This window comes from Salarias fasciatus (assembly GCF_902148845.1).
Source record: "Salarias fasciatus chromosome 23 unlocalized genomic scaffold, fSalaFa1.1 super_scaffold_20, whole genome shotgun sequence".
Classification (NCBI taxonomy): domain Eukaryota; kingdom Metazoa; phylum Chordata; class Actinopteri; order Blenniiformes; family Blenniidae; genus Salarias; species Salarias fasciatus.
The window spans coordinates 13,975,998-13,993,313 of NW_021941230.1; the positions used below are offsets into that span (position 1 = coordinate 13,975,998).

At 50.6% G+C, this 17,316-nt stretch overlaps 4 protein-coding genes across 4 annotated transcripts; 2 read left to right on the forward strand and 2 right to left on the reverse strand.

Annotated features, from left to right (window-relative positions):
• Nucleotides 1–958: 958 nt before the first annotated feature.
• On the forward strand, nucleotides 959–5,537 carry LOC115383768 (reticulophagy regulator 2-like). Its single transcript, XM_030085946.1, is given in 10 exon segments — nucleotides 959–1,276; nucleotides 1,675–1,699; nucleotides 1,701–1,779; nucleotides 2,383–2,413; nucleotides 2,505–2,637; nucleotides 2,723–2,807; nucleotides 2,891–3,028; nucleotides 3,107–3,195; nucleotides 3,287–3,422; nucleotides 3,523–5,537. Coding segments are annotated over 10 exon segments (1,752 nt in total). The 5' UTR covers nucleotides 959–1,022; the 3' UTR covers nucleotides 4,305–5,537.
• A 175-nt stretch (nucleotides 5,538–5,712) lies between these two features.
• Nucleotides 5,713–7,934, reverse strand: LOC115383650 (putative malate dehydrogenase 1B). The gene is made up of 10 exons (XM_030085781.1): nucleotides 7,913–7,934; nucleotides 7,726–7,838; nucleotides 7,507–7,641; nucleotides 7,296–7,438; nucleotides 7,056–7,224; nucleotides 6,649–6,991; nucleotides 6,420–6,561; nucleotides 6,073–6,248; nucleotides 5,858–5,997; nucleotides 5,713–5,760 (listed from the first exon to the last, which is right to left on the reverse strand). Exons 1-10 carry the CDS (start codon nucleotides 7,932–7,934, stop codon nucleotides 5,731–5,733), a joined length of 1,413 nt encoding a protein of 470 aa, XP_029941641.1. The 3' UTR covers nucleotides 5,713–5,730.
• A 246-nt stretch (nucleotides 7,935–8,180) lies between these two features.
• Nucleotides 8,181–13,016, forward strand: LOC115383767 (FAST kinase domain-containing protein 2, mitochondrial-like). The gene is made up of 12 exons (XM_030085945.1): nucleotides 8,181–8,390; nucleotides 8,559–9,204; nucleotides 9,281–9,384; nucleotides 9,463–9,571; nucleotides 9,745–9,868; nucleotides 9,976–10,115; nucleotides 10,201–10,373; nucleotides 10,626–10,786; nucleotides 10,879–11,115; nucleotides 11,199–11,283; nucleotides 12,553–12,667; nucleotides 12,776–13,016. The coding sequence occupies exons 2-12, from the start codon at nucleotides 8,587–8,589 to the stop codon at nucleotides 12,893–12,895; spliced, it is 1,986 nt and encodes a 661-aa protein (XP_029941805.1). The 5' UTR covers nucleotides 8,181–8,390; nucleotides 8,559–8,586; the 3' UTR covers nucleotides 12,896–13,016.
• Nucleotides 13,017–13,547: 531 nt separating this feature from the next.
• On the reverse strand, nucleotides 13,548–15,123 carry LOC115383772 (uncharacterized). The gene is made up of 4 exons (XM_030085950.1): nucleotides 14,916–15,123; nucleotides 14,052–14,378; nucleotides 13,829–13,974; nucleotides 13,548–13,749 (listed from the first exon to the last, which is right to left on the reverse strand). Exons 1-4 carry the CDS (start codon nucleotides 15,037–15,039, stop codon nucleotides 13,636–13,638), a joined length of 711 nt encoding a protein of 236 aa, XP_029941810.1. The 5' UTR covers nucleotides 15,040–15,123; the 3' UTR covers nucleotides 13,548–13,635.
• Between the last annotated feature and the right edge of the window lie 2,193 nt (nucleotides 15,124–17,316).

Below are 17,316 nucleotides of genomic sequence, written 5' to 3' on the forward strand. Positions count from 1 at the left end.
ATAGGAAACCGTGTCTTTTTCACAGCAATGTGTCTTTTTTTTTTTGTAAATATTTAGTGACATGAAAAAGTAGTCTTGACATGGTGATGTTTATTGATATAATCAGACAAGACACACTGTATTTTGTATGATGTATGAAATGAATAAAGTTACATATTTGTGTTCTTAGTAAGATTTATACACGCCAGTGTTAGCAATAAAATGCACTTAGTGTCTCGCCACCATATTGGATGGGTCTCAGCCAGGACTTTTCCTGTTACTATGTAAGGCACTGCATTGTAAATATTATACTCTTCTTTTCTTTTTTTATCCACTCCAATTTCAAGAAAGTCAAAAATTCCTCTCCAAAGAACTATTGTGGTTTATGCAGTCATTACAGGATGAAAATCAACATTTGTATGCACCCTGTATCAGAAACACATATCTGAAGTTTGTAATAAATATAAACGGTGTGAAAATTGTTCGAAAATTGAGTGTGCTGTGATCATTTCAAATGTGTAAACAACTGTTTGAACGCACGAGAACCGAAGCGGAGACCCATTCAAGATGGCGACCGGGCTGGTCCGTCAGATCCGCTCATACAGTAGCGTGTACGTCTCTGTGCGTCTATGATTCTATTGATATACGTCTATGGTCCAGTCCCCGGTAAACAAGGAAACACGTGACTACATTTTTCTCCTGTGACGTCATCCGATTCCTCCGCCCATCTGCGCGTCCATTTACCGGAAGTTGTCCAGAATAAAGGCAGGATCTGATGCAATTTATCAAAATAATATATTTTATTAACTACGCGAATTTGGACTTATGGGTATGTTTAAATAGTTTTCAAATCAAAATGTAATCTTGTGCAATTTCATCCTCGAAATAGATAAATAAGCGCCGTGTCGATATCTTGAAGAGGTGGTGGGTTTTATTTTGAAGGCACTAAGCGGAAGTAGCTTTCCTTCATGTGAGCGGAACCTGACGGTGGTCTCTCCATAAGCCCCGTGATCTCCGAAACAACATAACAAAGTGGAGGAAACATGGCGAGCGGAGAGGAGGCCAGAAGACGCCCCTCGGTGAGCTCGTCCTCGGTCGGCGTGGAGGACCTGTTCCCCGCGGGGGCTTCGGAGCAGAGCTGCGGGGACGGGAACCCGGAGCTGGTCCGCCTGCGGGAGCGGCTCCAGGCTTGGCTGTCGCAGTATGAGAGCCCGCTGCTGTGGCTGCAGAGGCTGCTGGTGTGGGAGAGGCCGCTGCACAGCATCTCCGTGGCCCTCACGCTCAACACTCTGTTCTGGTGAGCGGCTTGCTCTGATCCTGCTGCCCCGGGAGCGTTAGCTCGCGAGCTAATGTCAGCCGGGACTTCCACCAGTGGATGTCGGGATAAGTTAGCTAATCCCACGTCGGGTAGCCTCGTGCTAACGTAGCTTGCAGATCACTGTCAGTGATTTCCTGCGCGGCGGTCGTGGCTCCATCGGATCTGTTGGGAAATGTATTGTTGCGTGAGTGAAGTGATTTAGCGTTGTTGCACCTGTTTGGGGAGGTGAACTGACAAACAGTAACACCATGCTGCTGGCTCAGGCCTTGTCTGGCAGCTGTCAGTGACGGAGTGCTGCTCTCTCTCTCTCTCTCTCTCTCGCGCGCGCCTCGTCTGTAGTAAAATGAGCCAGTCTGATGTTGTGTTTCCGTCCTCAGGCTCCTGTCCTCCACCTCCCTCAGGACCTCTGTTCCTGCTGAGCGTGTCCCTGCTGGGGCTCATGCTGCTGGAGAGGTGGAAGCCCACCCTGCCCATTATTACTGGTGAGCTCAGGCCTGTAAACACTCATGCAGTTTTTACACTTCCAGTGTGCTCCAGGAATAAATGCTGCTTTTGCTTTCGGAGGACCTTTCTGTGTCAGGATTTGCATGTTCTCCCTGTGCGCATATGGCATCTCTGTCCCGTGTACCCTGCCTTCGCCGAGAGTCAGCTGGGATCGGCTCGAGCATCATACACCCTGACGGGTGCCCTGAGGCCCACGTGGACTCAAAACATACATGAGAGGCAATAGCAGCTCAAACATGCCATTCACGCTTTGTTTTTCCTGTGGCCTGCAGGCTATTTGCTTTTACTTACTGAAACCTCAGTAGCATTCAGCTGTCATGTCACCTTGCTGTTTCAACAAAAACATCATAATGCATGAGGGGTTGTTCAAGAAAAACCAGCTGGTTAGTTTCCCCCAGTGAGTTTCACTCTGCTCAGGATCAACACAGTCTAACGTTAAGATCTGCCTGCGTCCTAAAATCCCTTTTCTGAGATGTTTGTGATCTTTTTTTTTTTTGTCAGTTCAGAAAATTTAAAAGAAATCCTGACATCTTCAGTGTTTCCTGATCTGTGCTTAATTCTGTCATTTTTCGTTCCCGCAGTTCAACACGCGGAAGCTCGTCCTGCTCAGAGGTGTGTGAGGCGTCCGAAAACCTTCTCTGCCGGGATCTCATTTAAAATAAGAAGCGCTGCTAAAATCAGCTCGTGTCTTTTTCACCCGCAGCGAAGCGATGAGCGCCGAGCAGCAGCGGCTGCTGAGCGTCCCCGAGCTCAGCCACCACCTGGCCGAGAGCTACCTGACCTGCTGCCTGTACCTGCAGGAGATGCTGCAGTACAAGCGGCAGAACCACGGGAAGGTGCGTCGCCGCAACACCCGCAGGGCGGCGCCGCTCTCTCAACAGCCGCCGTGCGCTCACGCTCCTCTGTTTTTTTTCCCCCCAGTTCTGTGCGATGATGTGCAGCGGCTGCTTGGTGCTGGCTGTGGTCGGACATTACGTACCGGGGATTATGATCTCCTACATTATAGGCGAGTCTCCCGCCCTCCGCTGTCACTCGCGTCCCTGCATTGTGGCCCTGCTGACAGCCTGTGCTCTGCCCAAACCCGTTCAGTGCTGAGCGTGCTGCTGTGGCCGCTGGTGGTGTACCACGAGCTGATCCAGAGGATGTACACCGGCCTGGAGCCCATCCTGATGAAGCTGGACTACAGCATGAAGGGCGAGACCGAGCACCGCAAGCACGACAAGAGGAGTGAGTCTCCCCAGCACGCTGAAGAGCTCATTGTCAGACTACTATGAGGCTAGACATTCAGAGTGTGTGTTTTGACAGAGGTGAAGAAGGAGGTGGAGGAAGGGGACGAGCCGCGGGCTGAAACGGAGAGCGAGAGCGAGGAGGAGCTGTCCTGCTTTGCTCCCACGGTACGGACACACACACACTCACACACACACACACACATACAACATGCGGGGGTCTGAGGTGTTGACTCGAAGCGCTCCCCCTTCTGGCCAGGTGGACGTGAAGACGACGGCGCTGGCGATGGCCATCACGGACTCGGAGCTGTCGGACGAGGAGGCGTCCATCCTGGAGAGCGGCGGGTTCTCGGTGTCCAGAGCGACCACGCCCCAGCTCACCGACGTCTCCGAAGGTCAGCCGCTCTACTCACGTTCGCTCTTTGATTGTCATTGTAGATTCTGTGGAGCAGAAGTGTGGCATTGAGGGTGTTTTGTGGACTGTATTGAATCCAGGTGTGGTTTGTGCTCCAGACTTGGACCAGCAGAGTCTGCACAGCGAGCCGGAGGACGCCTTCCTGCGGGACCTCCCGGAGTTCCCCTCCGTGGAGGAGTTTCCGTCCATCGAGCAGAGTCTGCTTCACTTCCCTCTGCGCGGCCCGAGCCAGGCGGACGGCGGTCAGGCGGCGGCGGCGGCGGCGGCGGCGGAGCCTCCGAGCCCCGTCACCCTCCTCATCCAGCACCTGGCCTCCCCGCTCCACTTCGTCAACACGCACTTTAACGGACACGGACGGCCGCCCGGGGGCGAGCAGGGCGCGCCGCCGCCCGCCCCGGGCCTCGCGGCGGAGCCGGAGGGGCGGGAGACGGAAGCGGCGGTTACCCAGGGTGCACAGCGGTCTCTGGAGGCTCTGAGCGAGGAGATCGTGAGCACCGCCATCTCCACCGTGGTGCAGAACACTCTGTCGGCCCTGCTGCGCTCCAGCGAGGCCAGCGAGGAGCCGTCCCTGGCCGAGTTCCTCCCCACCGACATCCCGCCCGGCGCCCTGGACGCCACTTCCTCCGCCGCCGCCGACACCACAGCCACCAGGATAGACCCGCTCGGTCCCGACGACGACGGCGCCGGCGAGGACTGCCCCGACGACACGCTAGTCCCCACCGAGGATGAGGACTTCGAGCTTTTGGACCAAAGTGAACTGGAGCAGGCGGACGAGGGGCTGGACCTCGGCTCTGACGGACAGGCGGTGGGCGGAGCCTCCGGCACGCCGCCGCCGCCTCATCTGCATCAACCTCAGTCATAGCTGCCCCCCCCCCCACTCCCCCCTTTAACCCCGCCCACCCCCGCCCCCGACATGCAAGCGTTTTGATTTGTGAGTCAGAGTGGCGTAACAAATACCCATACATCCTGCAACGCACCGCACATCTACCAGAGGTCAGAGGTCACTGCTGCTGGTCACGGGCTGTGCAGCAGATCGTTCGTACACACCGTACACACGTCCAAATGTTTTTTTTTTTTTTTTCCCTCATCCGTTCGTCGGTAAACCCGTCGATTCCCCTCTGAGGTTTGATATTCAGCCGCTCGTTGCCCGAAGGCAGAATCACCGGCGTGACTGGGAATCGTACTTCACACCATCCGTACGGAAGAGAAGCTCCTGCACCGTCTGCGACACACACACACACACACTCGTTCGGTTTGTACACCGCCGCCTCGGGGCGTGTATGTGTGTTTCCCCATGACGAGTCCATGCATGCCGTGCGTCACGCATGTATTCCCCATGATCGGCGTGTGTGTGTGTGTGTGTGTGTGTGTGTGTGTGTGTGACAGGCCAGTTTTAGAGTGTAACAGGGACTGGAGCAGCTCTGTCCTTCTGAATCATCCGTCCTGATGGAGGATTTGGTTTTCAAGTTTCAAAAAAAAGCAAACAGACAAACCGTTGGTCAGCTGGACCGCTCGGCATCCAGATCTCAGGTTCGGGTGGCACAAAGTGAACCTGCCGTGGCAGAACTCGCCCGTTCTCTGACCCTGTCGTAGTGCACTGTATTTGTACTAACCTCTTTATTTTCTTTCAGTCAGCGCCTCCTTGTGTATAGTGTAGAAAAGCTTCAAAAAAAGAAGAAAGTGTATATTCTGCATGTATAAAAAGCACTCTGTTCAAGTTCTCCTTGTCAGCCGACAACGTTCTGCACAATGTGTGAGGGGGGAAAGAAATCCTTTGAATGTTTCAGGTTAAATGAGCCCATTGATATTTATATTGCATTACCTGTGAGGAGAGTCAAACTTTTGATGCGTCCTTATTTTTACGGAAATGGGCGACGAGTTCTGACATCGGATCTGAAGAAGGAAATTAACAGACTAGTTTGTCTATGGTTAGTTGTGTGTTTCTGCTTCTTAAACTATAAATATATATATAAATACGAAAAAAGGCCCTTACTGAACTGTACAATTTAAAAAAAAAAAAAAAGGAATATATTTTCTAATTTCTCCTTTTTCCATAAAGTGCTCAGTTTGATCTTTTACGTCTTTAAAAAAAAATAAATAAATAAAAAAAGTAACCAAGTTTCCCGAAGCAGACGAGTGTCGTGAAACTGGTCCGATAGACGTGCAACGACTCCACATGTGAGCGCAAGAGAATAAAAGAACAAACTGAAACGAACTTTGGTCGTGCAGATTGGTCAGGATTATTCCCCAACATGTTAACTGTAAAGTCCTTTATTTATTTGCAGATGTCAGTCGTTTCCCTCTGCGAGCTTCTTTTCCTGGAAAGAGAACAAAAAACGCTCACGTCCTCGTTTGCTGTAAATACAGAATTATTTCGCGGCTCTTTTCGCGTCGTGGCGTCTGCGTCTGCGTCACCTGCAGCAGTTCGTCGAGGGAAAGCTGGATTCTCTCCTTCAGCTTGTCTCCGACGCTCGGCTCGGACAGCAGGGAGCATTTCCCCTCCCTGAAGGCGGCGGGCACCGAGAGGACGACGCCCTCCGGGACGCCGTAGTGACCTGCAGGCAGACGCGTTTCCTCACTGCGGCGTGGGAGCGCTCCCGCGCCGCAGGAGTCTGCGGTCACGTCCCGACCTGTGCACGGCACGCCCACGGACAGGACTTCCTGCGTGTCCCCGGCGCCGCTCCAGGCCCTCAGGACGGCGAGGAGGCCGTTGGCCGCCGCCATGCCGGCCGCCCGGCCCGTCTTCAAAGTCACGGCTCCTCGCCGGCGTCCTGCCAAGGACTGGAGATCAGTTTCCAACCACTTCCTGGAAAGCAGAAAGGGGCTCATTCCCGTCAGACGCATTGTGAAATGAACATTTGCACAGTCGAGTGTTGTAATCTGACGGTCGGCTGGCGTCGGATCTTATCGTGTTTGTTTACCGTTCCTACCAAACAACCAGCTGCAAGTCTGAGCAAGAGGTGTGAGTGAAGCTCGCCTGTCATGGAGGACCTTCAGGACTGGCTGCCAGAAGAACGGCGGCCCTTTCACTGCCCCGTCGTAGTTGAAAACCTTCGCCATCTGCACGTCGATGTAGAAGATGCCGCTGATGTTTCCCCACACGATCACATCTGTAACATCTGGAGACGAAGAGGACAGAAGCGGTGACGGCTCCAGTGGTGCTGAGCTACAGTTTCAGTACAGGTCTGAGGATTCCCGGCAGATACCTGACGCCCTCACGTTCAGCTGCTTCGCAATGATGGCCTTCGCTTCGTTCTCCAGCTGCGTCGCCATGGCGATAAATTGCCGGCTCTCAATTGAACAGGCAGAGTCCACCAGCAGCGAGCATCTCAGGTTCACGAAGGAATCGCCAGACACCATCACCTTCACCTCCCTCCTCGCTCTGGAGTCGATCAGTCGTCCGTACTCTCTGTACCGCTCGGAGATCTTCTTCACGCTGGTCCTTCTGTCCTCCTCAGGGTCGCTCTCCCCATCCGCCGGCCCGTCGTCCAGCAGGAGGACGACGTCTGCGTGCCTGAATGCTTGCTCCACGTTTGTGTGAACGGTCACCTGTGGAGAAACTTTTGTTCACTTCCTTTTTTCTTCAGCTTCAACAACATAAAGTTCAGGATACCTGATGGAGAATACTGAGGGCCAGGTCCTGGGTCTCCATCCTCAGGTCTTGCAAACCCTCCTCAGTCCCGTCGAGGTCCAGCAGATGGAGGCTGATCAGAGAAACTCCGGGGAACACCTCGGCAGAGAGCAGCTTGGGGATCAGAACGTGGCAGACTGGGCTGAGAGCACTGGGAAGATGACAGATTACTGAGCAGGTTGTTTAATTTGAGGCGATTAAAGGTCTGAGAGATGGACGCACCCGCTGATCCATATGTGAAAGGGTTGAATGAGACTGACGCGCCGCTGCTCTTCTGCGGTCTGCTTCAGTTTGGCCTGCAGGTTTTCTGCAGCAACGCTCAGCATCAGGTCTGTGGGCATGTCTGACGTGATCCCGTAGTATTCCTGCGCATCAGGCGATGACACTTTCAATCTGGATGGGTCTTTGATCTCATGAATATGAGTTTGTTTACCTGGCAGTGCTCCAGGAAGTCACTGAAGCCCCCCAGGAGCATCCCTTTGCCACCTTGGACCACCAGTTCCCTCCAAACCAGAGGGGAGTGCTCGTGTTTCCAGCCATTTCTTTGACACGTGACCTCCAGCCATTCCTAACAGAAGCATGGAGGCGGTCAGACGAAGGTAACAAAGTAGTCATTGTTAATAAATAACTAACTAAATAAATAAAGCGTTACCTTCCAGTCCTCTGGCAGGACTGAGATCTTGTGGACTCTGAAGTCTGGTAGACATCTCTGCAGAGCGTCTGCTAAAAGTTCCGCTTTGGCAAAGTAGGGACAGTCCGATTTACCTGCAGAGGCGACACGAATCAGAATCATTCTGAAAAATACATTTTAGAAATTAATAAATAACGATGAATTTTACCAGCGAGCACAAACTTTGCCATTTTAGAGAGAAAGCGTCGGTTGCCAGGAGACCAGAGGAGCAACGTCTAAATGAGTCCGTGTACTGCAGATACCTGGAAGCGCAATAGAATGTGGTATCTTGGCTGAATATACGACCCTAAATATAACTTATTAAACTTTATTACTGTTATAACACTTACAGTTCAAATGTAATATTTTCAGGATTAAACATAATCTCTAGATTTGTGACAATTCCTGGTTTCCGTGTTGACAGTCGGACACATTACAGCAGCGCACACGGAACGCACGGCGTGTGGGGAAGCGAACATTTTTTATTTTATTTGTCCTTTTTTGAGACTTATCTTTGCTGTTAATGAATCGTAGACTCTGCTTTTACCCGGACAATGTGTCAGTTAGCGTTATGCGACCGCAATGAATCTTTAAAATGTTTAGTAACCCCGAGCTAACGACAACTCTCCTGTGTTTTTAGCTTGAAGGTTAGTTGACCTTGTTAAATTTAACTGACCAGACGTATTTACGTTTTATCTAAGAATAGGTCCAAGCGTTAAAACGAGTTGGGATATGTGGCTATTACCTGCAGGTGGAATATTACATAAGTAACGTAGACGTTTTCTTGTCTTGCTGTTTGCTTTCTGTTGGGATAGTCTTCTTTACACCGCCTGTCAAAGGAGCATGTCTGTGTGGACAGTGGAGGAGCTGATCAGAAGGAGTCTGCGCCTCTGCAGGCCTGTATACCAGCAGCACGGCTTTCTGGTGGCCTCATCAGCTTCATCCTCACCAGGTCAGAAGCTCACACGCATCCAGAGGCAGAGCCAGAGCCAGAGGCAGCCACCCTGGTGTCCTGTCGGTTCAGTGAGGTTCTACTCGCAGGAGAGGGACATCAGTGATGAGGCGGAAGAGAAGGACCTGTCCCTGCCTCATGAGATGCAGGTGGAGAATGCTGCCGCAGAGCAGAGACAGTGGAGCTCTCCCTTCCTGAAGCACCTGGAGCGCTGCGGCTCCCCGTCGGACGTCCTGGACCTCACCCGTCTGTACGCGCCGACGATCAGACAGGTCAGCAGCAGCCTGGTCCGCATGTGGGCCGTCACCAAAAAGATGTCCGAGGACCAGCGGCGGTACGAGCTCCAGCTCATGTTTGAGCACCCTGCTCTGGACGAGCTTCTGCAGAAGGCCATGAGGACCATCAGTCTGATGCGCCACGAGGACATGGTGTACACCCTCCTCAGTATGGTGAACCTGGGCGTGCCTCAGAGGAGCCGGGTGATCCAGACGTCTCTGCGAACCCTGCAGGTCAGCTCACACATTCCCACACATTCTTGTTCTTTTTGTTTTGTTGACACTGACTCGTTTTCTTGTTCTCTCACAGGAGAAATTGAACGATCTCGATGAGAAGTGTCTGTCCATCTTGGCCAGCTGCCTGGAGCATATGGACGACTGTCCCAACGTTGTCGCACTGAAAGCTGGCCTGAGGTGAGGCTCGTCAGATGGTAGGGTTACATTTTTGGAATTATGGGGATGACCGTGGCGTTTGCTGTCGCTGCGTTCCAGTCTCGTGGTGGAGGAGCGTCTGTCGGGGATCAAGAACGTGGTCACTCTGCAGACCATGATGCGCCTGCTGGGAAAAGACGCCCCAAAGGAGCTGAAATGGAAACTCGAGGTTTGATCACAACTCTTGGTTTTGACTATATCTTGCTTCCACTGATTCAGAGCCACTCTTGTTTATGCCAGTGCTCTCTCCAGTGTGTGATCACTTGAAATTAGTCTGAGCAATGGTTAAAAAAAGCTTTTTAAATTTTCATTCTATACTGTCTCCATGCGCTCCGTTTCCAGAAAAAGGCCTTGTCGATGGCAGACCAGTTCAGCGTTCCCAATGCTCAGTGGATGATCTCCACTATGGTCACTATGGGCTTCTATTCCAAGCCTTTGTTGGAAGTGTGCAGCAGGAAGATCACAGGTGAAATACGTTTGAAGAAGCTGAAGTGTGAACCTGCTCCGTGTTCAGCGTCCTTTTCTCTTCATGACAAGAAGAAAGTACCTTTCATATCGTCTGTGCTCTGATAGAAAACCTGCACGGCATCCCCTTCAACCGGTTGTTGAAGCTGCTGCACTCCTGCAAGGAGCTGCTCTACAGAGACTTCTATCTGCTCACCGCCATCTCGGACTACATCGCCTCCACGGTGGACATCTGGACCAACAAACAGGTACTGAGACGCATGACTGCGCGCTCCGCCCTCGATACCCTGAACGATGATTTCCTATTTGACCTTTTTCCTCCTTTCCGTGCAGCTGCTGCTCCTCCTGTCTGTGTTTGAGAGCCTGGCCTTCTGTCCCGCCGCCGTCATGGAGGCTTACGCAGAGAAAGTGATCGCCGACCCCGACATGCTGACGCTGAAGGACCTCCTGTGCGTCCTGAAGGTGTACTCCTCTCTGAACTACGACCTGCAGCACCAGCGACGGCCGTGAGTGTCTGACGCGTCTTATTTCTGTTTTACATCTGGTCGTATTACTTCAAAGAGGCTCAGTCTTTACGCACACGCAGACACACAGTCGGTGCAGTTCTAACAGAACGTGGAAATTTAAAGAATGCAGAAAATGGATTTCCCAGACCGGGCGCGTAGCGCCAAACATCTTTTCTCCACGCTCGGCCCGTCAGAAAGGATTCCATTGTAGCAGAGCTCCATGGCTGTTTGGGTGTGATGTTCCTGCTGCAGGTTTCTGGACAGCCTGGGCCGCGCTCTGGACTCCTACCTGCCCAAGATGACGGCGTTTGCGCTGCTGAAGGCGGTGTACTGCCTCTGCCTGCTGGGCCACTTCCCCCCCGCGGCGCTGGAGAGGCTCCAGCAGAGCGGCACGCCGCCGCAGCAGCTGGCAGGTGACGCCCCGACCCCGCCCCCGCCCCCGCCCCCGCCCCCGCCTCGCTCCTCCGTTCTCACCCCGGTCTGACCTCCTCTGACCTCTCCCCAGACTCCAAGTCGCTGAAGAACAGGGAGAGAATGTTTCACACGGTGGAGCTGTGTCTCCGCCTCGACCGCCCTCCTCTCCCTCCCTCTCTCACTTTCCCCACGTCGGTCACGGAGGGCCCCGCGCCTTCCCAGTCGTCCATGAACCCGTGGCTCCTGGAGGGCCTGCGGAGCCTGCTGGAGGACCAGGAGCACGTGACGCTGCAGGAAATGGTGACGGAGGAGGACTTTTACCTCATCGGTAAAGACGAAGCTGGGGTGTGTGAATCGCCGCGCGGTCTGGATTATTCATAAATTCCTGTTTTGTGAATTTGGACTCTTAAGACGCCGTCATCACCAAGCGCGAGTCGAGCCGGCGGCCCGAGAGCGACGCGGGAGAGCGCGGCCCGCCAGCAGAGCGCAGTCGAAGGTAAGAGCTGAGCGTGGCGCCGTGGTTAACCTCACCAGCTGTCTTCTGGGAGGATGCTCTGCTGCTCGCCTCCTCCGGCGCTGCCGGGCAGTGACGCCGCTGATCCGCTCTGCACCGTCGGCATCTCGAGAGTTTATGCCGGGTAATGACGTCGAACCGCAACGCGGCGAGTCACGTTTTTGTTTTGATTTCGCTCTGTGACATTTTCTGCGAGTTTGCAAAAATAATATTGATGATTTCAGTGGAAAAAAAAATGTGTCCAGCTTCAATGAAACTGCTATAAAAACTCCACAATTTCATGTTTTTCCTTTTTTTTTTCTGCAAAAACCTAAAAAAACCCCCCAAATATTCACTAATTATTCAGAGAAGGGCCCTTTAAACAGCTGTTTTCCAACATTTAATTGATTACAAATGTTCGTTGGCAAAGACTTTATTGGTTTTTTTTTTGCAGCATCAGTTTTAAAATTTCTTTTAAGAGATTAAGGAGAAAAAATATCCTTAAAAAAACACTGCTATAAAACAGGACAAAATAAATAAATGAAAAGAAGATCTGAGATTATTGTTATTTCTTTTCGCATTAATTCCTGTCAAAGCCATGAAATATTTAATTATGGTCAAGATTTAACCCTTTCGATTGCCAATTTGATTCATTCTTCTTTTACAAATAAACATAAAACACAGACTGAGAGGATAGGAGATCCTTTTTTTAAATTCTTTATGTGCGCTCACAGCCAAAATTATGAAAAGTTTGCCAAAATAAATGATGACGTCCACATTAAATAAAGTTTTAAGTCAGTTTGAGCACTGTTTTTTTTTAATTTTAAGTCTATTTTTGCTGTGCTGTTTATTTTGATGACGCATTTAATAGAAAAAAACGGACAAAATAACATCAAAATCACACAAATCCTAAATTCAAGGTGATTTGTGTAATGTTGGTTTGCTTGGGTCGTTTAAATGTTATTTAATGGATGTTTGAAATGATTATCAAATCAAAAATCAGACTTTCTTTCATGCCGTTGCAAATCCAACCCAGCGTCTGTGATGTTTTGATGTGAGCTGCGAGAAGATCTGCAGCTACCTGTGAGTCAGAGGAAGTTGGAAACATTTCTTCGTTTCTTGTGAAAATAAGCCCACATCTTCTCATTTTTCAGGTTGTAGATGATTGCCGACTTGCAGCTTGCTCACCGAGCGGAACATCCACCCTCGGACTGCGTCTCACTTCACGTCTTCTTCGTTTTCTCAGAATTATTTTGTGTTTTTGTGTCTTAGAATCGCCGTGGTTCACGCTGCCCCGTCCAAGTTTTGCTTCGGCACGCTGAACCCGCGCGGCCCCCTGGCCCTGAAGGCCCGGCACCTGAGGATCCTGGGATACGAGCCCGTGCTGGTGGGAGTCAGACTCCGTCGGCCTTTTAATCGTTGAAACATTTTTAGCTTCTCGCGCTGATTGGAACGGAGAGAAAAGTGAAATAAAAGCCACGTTCTGTCTGTCCAGGTGTCGGAGCTGGAGCTGCAGTCGGTTTCGGAGGAGCAGAGGACCGAGTTCCTCAGGACGCGGATTTTCCCGGAACTCGTGTCAGAAAGCCGAGCTGAGGCCGGGCTGAGGGCGTCCTGAAGGCCGTGAACCAACGCCATGCAAAATGAAGAGATGAAGAGACACCGAGCAACGCAGCGACTTCAAATCTCAGATGAAATGGATTCAGAGACTTTATTCAACATCCGAAACATTAAAGCGATTTCCGACTGAGTAGCACTGTTTTAGTTCTGTTTTCCTTCTATGTTCATCTCTGCAAATCATCTTGTGTAGAAGAGCGAGCCGCTGAGCGAGCGGCGCCGAGAGCTGCAGCTTTTGCAGAAACTGCAAGGTGTGCAAGGAAAAGGTGGAGGCTGTTTGAAGCCGCTTCGTCTGCAGAAGGGATGAGAAAACCGGGAGGCAGACAGGAAACGGCGCGCACTGTTCTGGTTTGAAGTGGTTGGTGGTTAATGTCAGCGCAGGCGCCGAGACATCGCACTCTTCTGCGCAGTGAGTGGCGGCATCAGCCGCTGGGACAGTGCTCAGAGTGTGGCCACTGTAAACGACAGAATATCCCACTGATTCACCAGCAGCGCGACGCCTCGAGGTGCGGTTGAGTCCCCTCGCGGAGACACCCCCGACTGTTTCAACCACAAGATCAGGGGTTCCCGTGTGTGTGTGTGTTTGTGTGTGTGTGTAGCAGGCAGAAACGTGTGAGATGTCATTGAGAGCGGAAACAAGCAAAACCACCAAGTGACTGTAGATTTTTATTTTTTTTACATCCATTTGGTTTACACAAAAACAGGCCTGTGGAGGAAAAACTGCTACTGTGGCTGCTGCGCTCAGAAGTATCTGGGGATGGGGTTCTGGATTCCTCTCTTCTTCTTGGGGGCTCGCTGGACTCGCGGTTTGGCGTTCATGTAGTCGTTCTGTAACTCCGTCCTCCTCAGCTTGGTCTGGGAGAAACGGATGGACGTTAGCGGACGGATTTGAGGACCGAGGGAGCTCGAGCTCAGGCTTTCAGGAGCTTCTTACCCAGCAGACGGACGCCAGCACGGTGACCGCCAGGCCGTAGACGCTCAGGGACACCACCACCAGGATCCAGATCCACAGCCACGTCCCGCTTCTCCTCTCTTGTCCGTCTCCTGTAGATCCGTCCTGGTTGCTTCCGCATTGATGTCCTGGAAGAGGCCGCGACAGGAAGGTGAACACACACACACACATCTTAGATGTGCTGTAACCAGATGTGATGGTTTACCTTCCACCAGCAGCGGCACCACGGCGTCGCTCAGGCTCTTCTTGAGGGGAGGGGGTGAAATGACGGCGGCCTCGCAGCTGTACCTCACCGGGGTTTTGGACACGGTGACGTTGAAGCCGGCGAACCGGCCCTCCCTGCTCTTGTGCGGCTTGACGTCGGGGCTGCACTGGGCCGAGCAGTCCTGCTCGCCGGGCTGAACCTGGCAGGTGCAGTTACAGATCCTCTCGTCGCCCCGGAGCAGGTTGAACCTCAGGGTCTTCCCGGTCACGCTGGGACACAGGATGAGCGCCGTGCCGCTGCAGCCCGCCTGCGAGGCCGTCTGCACATCTGCAGGAAACCATCATCCTCCTCCTTGAAAATGTACACTTTTTATACTTTAAATGTGTCTTGCAAGCACTAAGATGAAGAAAAGCGTTTGGTGCGCAGCAGCTCAGTTCATTTGCATTGAGTTATCACTCCACAGCAGCTCCACCCACACAAGGAATCTATCTGATATCAAGGCCGTCTGAGCGCTTTTCAACCGCCCTTTCATTTCACAGGAAAAACAGAAATGTGCCATGTGAGCGGCACACGTGAGTCCGCCGCCGGCCTTCAGGCCACGCTGCTCAGGAGCTTCTGAATCTTTGTGTTTCTGCTGTGGAGCGGTTGCACTTCATCGTTTTCTATACTCCCCTCAGATCAACACACACAGAAGTTATCTGGCAACAGCCCGCCAAACCCAGGAGGTCCTGCTGTGCAGCACAGTTCATGATGGCACCGATCTGAAGAGAACTCCAGGATGTGGACTTAAGTCTGACGACTGAAAGAGGCGCTCTCCTCTGGAGAGCTGCTGGCAGTGTGGTGAAGATGAGGTCTGCAGCTTACCTTGGAGGGCCCCGATGCTGGGAGACGGAGCGGCGCGAGACGGCCTGCAGCCCAGGACGACCAGCAGCAGCCAGCAGAGCCTCATGACCCCGAGTGTGAACCCAAGCCAAAGCTCGCTCTGCATGTCACCTCCACTCGCCGAGCCTCACGCTTATTAAGAAAGAAAACATCCTGTGGCAGGGAGACGCCTCCCCTGCTCGGGTTTCCACCCACCGCTGCTGTTTGGCACGTCTCTGCCACTGCCTGTCTCTGTCTCTGTCTCTGCCTCTGTCTCTGCCTCTGCGTCACGTTGTTTAAATTTGTTACATCATTTCTCTTCAACATTTTCCAGTGTGCATAAATGTGAGTGTGTGCTGAGGTGAGTCACGCCGGCCAGGGAGTTTCCTCTCCTCGGTGACTTTCACACCATGTTCTCTGAAGAAGTTGTTTTTATCTGCTTGCGTGAGGAATTGGAGCAGCTGTGACAGCTGGAGTGTAGAATCACTGCGCCGTCCAGCATTTCTTCCTCTGCACAGCAACTGTCATCAAGCATGCATCGCATTCTTCCCACGGTCTCCTTTGTTGCAGGTGCAGCTTTAAATTGTAGGACAGTGGGACGATCTGTTACAGAAATGAATCACACATTTTGACGAAAAATTGTGAAATACAGAGGAGTTTGGTCAATTTTTTCCCCCAAATTTAATGAAGATATATGTTAATACATTCCCCTGCAAGAGGAAAGGTTGGGAAAGACAAGGCTTAAGATCAAAAGATGAGTGTGAGGCAAGCGTTAAAGATTTCAGCTTTTATTTTCTGGTATTTACATCTAGATGTGTTAAGCAACTCATATTCATATTCTTACTCATATTTTAAATTGTATTTTTCAATTTTTTGTGACAGAAACTGCACCTTGTAGCGTCGCTGTGCAGTGCAGTGCTGCCACGGTGACAGTACAAGTTTAACTAACTCGCAAATGACGAATGCAACACTTCGGTGATGACCACAGGTTGCAGGCTTGAGGCAGTTGTTGCAGACACGATGCAAATACCAGGAAATGAAATCTGACATTCGTCTCCATCTTGAACCAAAATGTGTTTAGTGATGAACAAAAACTAAGAAATTGGCCTTGTTCCAGCAGTTCTGGAGGAGACCGTCTATGTTACAAATTAAAACCAGTCTCTGCGTTATAATTCTCAGGCAGTTCAGTGGCTGTCCTGTAAAGGGTTAACAGAAAAAGCGAAACCTGGTTTGGAAAAACTGTTGAAAATCTGTGCATCATGCATTTTCTGTTCTGTTGCACTCTGTCAATCATTAAACACCGCGCATTCAGACAGTGTTTCTTTAAAGGTGCATTATTACCCATATTTCTAGTTTTTTATCTGCTTTTTTTAAAATGATTTGAGTGATTTCTGATTCTGATTTCTGGTGCAGAGGCCAGCCGGTCGTTCACCTTGTGTCCTGAGGACAGACTCACTGAGGCAGCAGCTTTCATTCATGGCAGCTTTTCATCCACTAGATGGCAGCAAAGCATTAAACCTTTGACCAGCCTGTCTCCACAATGTTGAGCCTGAAAGGCCATAAAAGAGGTGAAAATGTTGCGTTTGTGCGACAACACATGGTGATAAATTCATGGGATTTGGAAGCAGGGATTATGCTTTTTGTTGAAAAAGGCTGTCTGTAAATCTAACAGGGAAATGAATGGAGGAGGGGCTGATGGGTGAGTGATGCCTTGTGTCCATATGGATGACAATAATCTCCTAATCTGGAACGTGCCCCATTTGTCTGCAGGCCGTTTTAGGTGAGCAGCGACAAGAGTCAAACATAACACCTCTATTTTTTTTTAATTGTTATAGTTACTATTATCATTATCATCATCATTTTATTTTATACATATACAAGTTTAACTGTAGCTCAAGTTGAAAAACTTCCTCAAAAAATGTGATCATATTTAACCTCCAGTGCGTAAAAGAAATTAAGAAGGATTAGGCAAGGATTAAAATACATGAGTTATTATTGTTATTGGTAAGAGTAGTAGTAATAAAGATAGAAGTAGTGGTAGTGACAAAGCGATGCAATATGAGTGTGATATTCAGGACAATTTGGCAAAGCAATTGTGAAACAAAATAATAACAATCCAAAATTGTTGTCTGGATAAAATATTAGTCAGGAATAAATATTTTCACAAAGAAAAAGAGTTTAGAGTGGGGGAGATATGATTAAAAGGGCAGTATTAACTGGAAAGTGTTTGATGCTTTTGGTTCACGTGCTTCTCGTTACAGTGGAAATAATAGATCCTTAATTAGCGGATATATTGGGTTCAGGTTACTGTTAATTTACACGAAAATAACATCGAATTAAACTTAAAATGGCTCTTGATATACTGTTGAAGCATAAACCTGCGTGACTGACAGCACTGCGTGCT